The sequence below is a fragment of the Chenopodium album genome, chromosome 26, assembly GCF_948465745.1.
Source record: "Chenopodium album chromosome 26, dcCheAlbu1.1, whole genome shotgun sequence".
NCBI classification, from domain to species: domain Eukaryota; kingdom Viridiplantae; phylum Streptophyta; class Magnoliopsida; order Caryophyllales; family Amaranthaceae; genus Chenopodium; species Chenopodium album.
This window is the reverse complement of record NC_137859.1, coordinates 7,034,436-7,042,980: the sequence shown is the minus strand read 5'-3', so window position 1 is coordinate 7,042,980 and position 8,545 is coordinate 7,034,436. Positions and strand designations below refer to the sequence as shown.

The 8,545-nt window shown below is 31.5% G+C and overlaps 1 protein-coding gene across 1 annotated transcript; it reads right to left on the bottom strand.

The window, feature by feature from the left end:
• Positions 1–1,524: 1,524 nt before the first annotated feature.
• Positions 1,525–2,204, bottom strand: LOC145616721 (Cytochrome P450 superfamily protein). The gene is made up of 2 exons (XM_081671467.1): positions 2,082–2,204; positions 1,525–1,836 (listed from the first exon to the last, which is right to left on the bottom strand). The coding sequence occupies exons 1-2, from the start codon at positions 2,202–2,204 to the stop codon at positions 1,525–1,527; spliced, it is 435 nt and encodes a 144-aa protein (XP_081527593.1).
• Positions 2,205–8,545: the final 6,341 nt, after the last annotated feature.

The following is an 8,545-nucleotide window of genomic DNA, read 5'->3' as shown; positions in this document are numbered from 1 at the left end:
AATACCCGTTACTATTCCTCTCAAAAGCACGCTTGTCCATGGATATATAATTTCAATAATTTCAATTTTGGAAGTTAAATTGATTTGATTTTTCATTTGTTGTGTATCCTAAAAAAATAGGAAATTACGGGAACGTCCTTAAAGACATGCATATTAAATTATCCATTGTATAGAAATTATTTCCCATTGTGGGCACTTGCTAAAAATATATCAAGATTGTTCCATTACCTTAACTCTGTTTAATTATGTTTTTTTATTTATAATCAAGAATGCCCTTCTTTATTAATTTATGTACTTATTGTTTCAATTAATCTTCGGGATGAAGAATACATGTAATATTCACTTCTAAATATGAAATAAAATGCCAGAGTTTTTTAGTTGACATTATTACCTCATGCAATATATAAGTTTTTAAGAAGTTAATACGACATAGTTTTCTCATATTTCATGATCAAGTATGAAAATTAATTAGTTTTATGATACACGTTGTTTGGGTGTCAAAATGACTTTTATTTTGAGCCTGAAAGACTTTTTGCGTCATTGGGCCTCTCATGGTTTTAGTGTCAACATGACCCACGTATTATCTATTAGCTCAATGCTTTAGGCCCATCATTTGTGCCTACGCCAAAGGATTTTTTTTGGTGAAAACTTCAAATAAATTGAGCATTCAAAGACACTCCACCAAATAATAATAATAATAATAATAATAATAATAATAAAAAGAAAATCTAATTTATTCGAATTTATTGAATTTGCTCTTTGTGAGAGTGAGGGATAGCTCAAGTGGTTAGAGCTCCCTCCCGATTCCAGGAGACCCTAAGATGCATTCTCACATCGCTCTTGTCGCTCTCTAAACACCAAAAAAAAATTGTATTTTCTTTCTTGAGCCAACAATTAATACATTGTCTCACATCTTGTCCCCGAGCTAAATTAAGCATCAAGAGGGTTTTACCAAACACCCCGTCAGTCCGTCACCCCCGAAGTCAGCTTACGTGCTTATTTATGTAGGTGCTCATTCCATCAAACACTAGCTTACCAATTAGTCTTTTCCCACTCTATCTAGAAGTGAACCTTATTCAAGGTGATTGTTTTCACACATAAACACACATACGTCTATATCGGTGGACCACGGTGGCTAATTGGATGCCAAGATATTATGCAATAACCATTTTGGAATAACATCTATCACCCCAAGCAATTTATCATCTTCTATGTACTCTTGTGTTTCGTTCTGACCAAATATTTAAATACAATATTCTTTATAGGGTAATGCGAAGTACTAAACATAAAAGGTACACACTTCTTAAATTTAACGAAATTGATATGTTATTTAGATCAAGAGTTTTAAAATAAATTCTAGTCCTATATGGCTATTCCTTATTGGGATTCATCATATGAAACAAGCCAACAACACTTACAACACTGATCAAATATTTGAAATTTAATTAACCTATCTATATCATTGCTCTTGCAGCTTTCTCAACACCAAAAAAATAAAGAAATAATCCCCGAATCCCAATCAAATTAGGCAACCGCGGTTTGAGGATGTGGGATAAGGCGGACGGGAAGGCCATGCTCCGGGATAGGCATGGGATTAACAATAACTTTCTCATTTGGAAGCACTTTTTCCCATTTAAACCTCTTGACAATATGGTACATGAACACCAGTATCTCTAGCCTTGCATACTCCTTTCCTGGGCACATTCTTGGCCCTCCTCCAAAGGATACAAATGTGTATGGTGCTGGGCCGGACCCATCGAACCTCGATGGGTCGAATTTCTTTGGATCTGGGAAGCATTCTGGGTCCAAATGTGTTGTATTTGCACTCCAATATAGCTGCAATTAAGTACATTTATATATGTTAAATATTCTTAATTAATTAGTTTGTCTTTATGACTAGGAGTTTAGTACAAATAAAGGTCAAAGTTGTAAAAGATGTGGAACATGCATGATTTAGTAGCTGATTGTAAAACCTTTGTATGTAGTGAGAGTTTAAGTTACAACTTAAAATTTAAACCTGGTCAAACTGACTTGACTTGAACAGAACCGAAATAAATGATAAGATGTCATAGTAAAATTACTTTCCAGCCCTTGGGAATTTCGAATCCGTTGTACATGAAATCGGAAATGGCTTCTCTAAAACCACCTTTGAGTGGAGGAGCCAAACGCATCACTTCACATGCCACATTCCATGAATATTTCATCTTTTTATGTCCTCCCAATTTAAAAGCTCTCCTGGTTTCTTTGAATTTGCTATCTCCATTTGCTCTGCATCGTAAAATTTCCAACCACCATTACTAGATAATAATCAAATATTTAGTCTTCTACAAGATCCACTAAATTTTACGTTTGTTCATTGTTAAATTAAGGATACAACAACTTACTACAGTATAAAAAATAACATAGATTCGCTAGTTTTATTAAAAAGCTGTACATAGTCCTTAAGGTTACACATAAGCATTTAAAACACTCTTGAAAATTGTCTAAATTATAAAATCATGACACAAACACACTAATCTGCAAGGCCAGCTAAGGCCCTGTGCAAGCTGGTCCTCAGCACAGGGCCCCATGGCCCAATAAATTTCAAGGGCCCCAAATCAAAGCATGGTATAATTATCAAATTTGTACATGCTTTTTCATACACTACTTTGATGGCTTGGTGGAAGAATTAATAGGCAATGTTTAATTTGGTGTGATGTTCGAACCTTTAGGACGATATTTTTTTTTCCTTTTTTTGCTAACGTGTTCTTCACATTTTTTTTTTTTTTTTTTTTTTAACTTTGGTTTTGTGTAATATAATAATTTTCACTCTTTTTTTTTGTTATTTAAAAAATATTATCATGTACTTTGCTATTTGCACACAATTTATCTGTTTTTTTTATAATTAACTGAATGAATTTTCTCATTACAATAATACTATGTCTTACATTATCTATGTCTCACATGTGTATCACTTACAGAGTATATGATTATATATCATTAACGCATAAATTCACTATAAAAAACTTGAATATTTGTATCATTTTTTTTTTCATTATTGGCAATATTGTAAACTCTTAAGTAATAAAAATAGCACAGGGCCCCTTATTTGAATAAGACGGCCCTGCTAATCTGCTCGTGTTTTTGTCGTAACTTCCTAAATTTATACAATTTTCAAGAATAATTTTAATGCATATATATAGCCCTAAGAATTATATATAACATTACCCTTATTTTAAATTTCCCATAAATAGATTCACTATGATGTTATTATCGTCACTAAACAACACTAGAACCGACTAGGCGACTACCGAGTATGCGCGAGTTTAACGAGCGTTGAGAGTAGTACGACTGTACGAGTAATGAAGAAAGGACAAAAATCAATACTATTACTATAAGTTGATAAGACCATACTGTAAGTTGATAAGACCATAAATCATCAACGAGGAGTAAATGCCACAATTTTCAAGAATTATTTTAAAATACATCTAGTCAACTAAATTATTGATTTTGGTTTAGCAAGATCTTTTTTTTTTTTTTGAAAGAAACGATAGCAAGATCTAAATATATTGGGTTTCTCAAATTATTAAAAAATCATAGAATTTATGATCCATACCAACTAAAAATTAAATCTATCAACCAAAAATCTAATATGTTTGCCTAAAAACTAAAATGGAAATTGATCGTATTAGCTGATTTTAACTAATTCATAGCTAATTTGACTGACTTATTGTATAAATTGTTGATGAATAATTGATTTTAAGAATTATTTTTAAAACCATTTTTCAAGTGTTTGGTGACTAATAGTGTGACCAGTCACATATAAGATTTTGCGTTATATTTTCTCATCATATCTTTATTGAATTCCCTTTTATAGTATTTCAATCATAATGCTTCTTAACTCTTTCCTAACGATTTCCGAAGACTTGATCCCTTTGTGGAACGGTGTCCCGGGGAGATCTATTGGATGGATATGATCCCTGCGGCTATCTCATTGAAGGGGTCGGCAAACTTGGCTACATGGACTGGGTCCACGATGCTCAAGAAAAGCCTACAAGCGACCCAAAAGGTGTATCGCTTTGCTAAGGGGAACACTTCTACCTTAATGTTACTGTGTGTCCGACTTGTAAAAGAACAAAGTAATCCCTATAACGCTGACAAAATAACTTTTGTATCATTTATCAATTAAGTAACCCTTATAACACTAATAAAATAATCTCTATAACACTAACGAAATAACCCTTATAATGTCTATAAAAGGTATAATATTTATAGGAAATTTTGTCTAAAACCACCAACTAAATCCATTGTTTTTGTCTAAAACCACCCACAATAGAAAAAAAAAAAAAATGTGAGAGTGAGGGATAGCTCAAGTGGTTAGAGCTCCCCTCCCGATTCCAAGAGATCTTGGGATCGATTCTCATCACCCGTCCTTGTGGCTCTCTAAACACCAAAAAAAAAAAAAATTGTTGCCTAGGATCACCCAAATTAAATTTTTTGTTGTCAAACGCCACCCGACTCATCTTTCCGGCATTTACTTCAAAACTCCGACGTCGACTACTGCCCAGCCACCAAACACAACGATCAACGGGTAGACATCTACACCATCTCCCAACCACCACCAAAACTACCGCCTAGCCACCAAAAACATCGCCCAAAACACTCACCACCACACAACCATCATCCTTCCCCCATCGAAAACACCCAAAACCACCAAGGAAAAAACCCATCCACACCCAAAACCACCCTTCCCCACCGAAACCCCCTAAAATCCACTCGGAAAAAACCCACCCTCTTCGAAACCACCCAAACCCAGCCAAAGAAAGGGGGAGAGGGGTCATTAAATGTCACACGCTAGTCACGTGGGTCAAGTCAACGCTGGAGTTTTGAGTCAATGCCGGAAATATGAGTCATGTGGCGTTTGACAGCAAAAATTTTGATTGGGTGTTCCTGGGCAACAATTTCTATTGTGGGTGGTTTTAGACCAAAAAGTGGATTTGGTGGGTGATTTTAGACAAAATTTCCTTTAATTTATTTTATTTACCGTCAATAAATAGACAAATATTCTCCAATTAATTACCAGGAAAAAAAAAACATTAATCAAGCTATCTTTGTCAACTGTTTATCCAAATCTTTTATAGTCAAACAAATTAATCAACTCAAAAATATTGAATCTTTTAAGGAGAAAATCGTTGATTAATTAAAACAAATGATCAATCTTACAAGAATCATTTCCGATATGTCAACTTTTATATTTTAAATTCATCAAACTTAATATAAAGTTCGTTGTTTTTGTCATATAAGTTGTGGTCCATGATCTAAGACATAATTGGATCAATAATAAATTAATAATAAGGAGAAACATAGTTGTTAAAAATAAATGATCAATTTCCATATATGGATATGTCAAAGTTTATAATTTATTCTCATCGATCTTGAAGTTGTGTCATTAACAGTTGCCTAAACAATACTTGATTGAAACATGTATAGAGTCGTGGAAATCACAAACTATATTTTGTTATGGACTAATTCAAGGAGTAATCAACATCACATGTTTTACACCCCATTTGTATATAGTAATCCAGCCACACACACCAAATCAAAGAGAATAAAATGTCAAGGATCTGCCCGCCCCCCCCCCCCCCCCCCCAAAAAAAAAATAGCTTATCTACAAGAAAAACAATCAAGAGCATAAGTTATTCTCCCCCGTCCAAACAATAATATAGCTAGTGTCTAAATTTGCACACCTCTATTGGCTATATAATATCATGAGTTCATGACTGAATTATATCCTCTATTGACTATATAATACTACCTCCGTTTTTATTTAGTTGACACGTTTTGACTGTAGCACTATTCACACACCTCCCTTTAACCGTAATTTGTGCTTTATACGTAATGAAAAATATAGTCGTATGGAATCTTGTTAGATTCGTCACGTTATATACTTTCAAAATATCAACTTTTCAGAATTTTTAATTTGCTTATCGATAATTAAAGATATTAATGATTGAATAAGTGCATTGGCAAACGTGACTAAAGAAACGTGTCAACTAAAAAGAAACGGAGGAAGTATCATTTATAATTGTGTCTATAATATCTTTTATTAGCTTGATGATATTGTTTATTGGCTATATGATACTTCCTCCGTTTCTTTATAGTTGCAACACTTTCATAAAATGGAAATGTCACTATAATTGCAACACACTATAAAAGAAAGGTTTTTAGAAGATTGTACTATTACCTTTATTTAAACACACATGACCCACTTGATTATTATGCTCTTAACAACCTATTAACCCCAATTTAAGTGTATTATATATTTATACTAGATGAAGCCCGTGCGATGCACGGTATGTTTGATTTTTTTTTTTTTTTTTTTTTTTTTTGTGTTTATTAGCTAAAATTTGTTGTATATTTAGATAAAATTCCTAATATTAAAAGATAATATTTCATATTTAATTATTTTAAACTTAAAATTCTCATTCGCCAATTTTGCTTACGTGGCATTTGAATTATTTAATCCTAAAAGAAATTAATAATCTCTTATTTAATTGGCTATTACTAAGATTTATAATACTAAATGGCGCGCTAAGAAAATTAGATCCTACGTGGCTCTCTAAAAACTCGGGAAAAAACTCCCCTTTATATATATATATATATATATATATATATATATATATATATATATATATATATATATATATATATATATATATATATATATATATATATATATATATATATATATATGTATATATATATATATATATATATATATATTAGATTATGTAAGGTCCACTTTTCTTTAAAACCGTGATAAAGTGTGTGTTGCCAATATAAAGAAACAGAGGAAGTATTATTTATAATTGTGTTAATGATATTATTAATAGGATGGACAATATCCTCTATTGGCTATATGATGATATCTTCTAACAAACTGTAATATCCTATATCAAAAACTACATATATTATACTACATCCGTTACGTATTATGTGCAACGACTTTGGGGTATTATTTGAGAGAAATAAAAAATTCCAAAGTTGCACATAATATGTAACGGAGGTAGTAACAAACAATGCATATCCTACAACAAAATTGTACATATACTCTATTAAATAATACATATCCTCCAACAAGTTGTACATATCCTTTATCAAATAACACATATCCTGATCAAATATTACATACCATATATTGACGCACGTAATGGATGTAAACAAGATTTAACCTTGGCATGGAGCTAGATTTTGGTTCGGAGGATGCAAATCTAGAGGGACAACAATGTCACTTGGAGTGATAATAATTTTGACGTTGGCTAAAAAGTATTGCATAAAATATCAAGTGATAAGGAATTCGTCATTACAACTTTTTTTCGTTTCCATGTAATCTTCCCTGCCTTATTGCATGCCTTGTGAATATTATGGAGTTCTCCAAGGATTTTGAGCTTAAAAAATCAAACATAACTAGATTGGTGTTAGAATAGAAAATGAAACCAACCCATCCAAACCAATCTAAATTCAAAGAAGTCTTACATGTATATGACTCAACTCTAACCTAATCTACAATACCCAAATGTCACCTTTAATATAGATTGTGGGATTTAATAATGAATATTCTTCAATTCAAACTTTGAAGAAGCGTCTGTTGAAAAAGAACAACTTGGAGGTTAATAAGAATTATTGAGTTAGCTGCTAATATAATTACTTCTCAAATTTCTTATTTTAAGCATCCTTTTCATTGATACTTTTTTTTTTTTTTTTCTTCTCCAAGAGCAAAGCTTTTTAAAATCGTTTTTTTTAATTCAATTAGTGCAACTAACTATATTAAAAACAAAAAACTTGTACACTTCTTTTATACGAGTACTATGTATTTAAGCACCCTCTATAGTCTATACAGATGATCCTCACTTTTTTTTTTTTAATTTTTTATTATTCTTTTTCTCTCAATCACTTAATTTTATTTAAATAACTTATTGCAAACCACTTTATCATACTCCCTCTGGCCCCGAATGATAGTCACTTTTGCCATTTTTAGTGACCCAAAATGTTAGCCGCATTTGCTTTTTTTCAAGTACCATTAATATTACTTGAAAATTCTCTAACATTTGCATAAATATTTGTGCAAATTTAACTTTCCCATTTACTTTAATTACTTTCTTTCTCTACTTTTTTTACATACCCAATGTAAATTTACTTTTTCAATGTACGTTGTTTAATTCTCCTTAATTCCCGTAATTTTTCTTCAAAAGTGACTATCATTTGGGGCCGGAGAGAGTATAATTTTAAAAAGTTCAATTCAAATGTCTATAGCTCTATGCCTCTATGAAATTCAATTATTTCACTTAAAGATGGAGGAAGTACACGTATACAGATACCCCACTTATTGATACATTACCAATGCATGATTAAACATAATACCCTTGAATATCACCAAAAATATATATATTTTTAAAAAAAAAAAAAAATCCCTTGAATATGTGTATTAGTAATGTGTCAAAAAAAAAAGGATATGTATATTAGCATACGTGAAAAACCAAAATGTTGCAATCATAAAAAAAAAAAA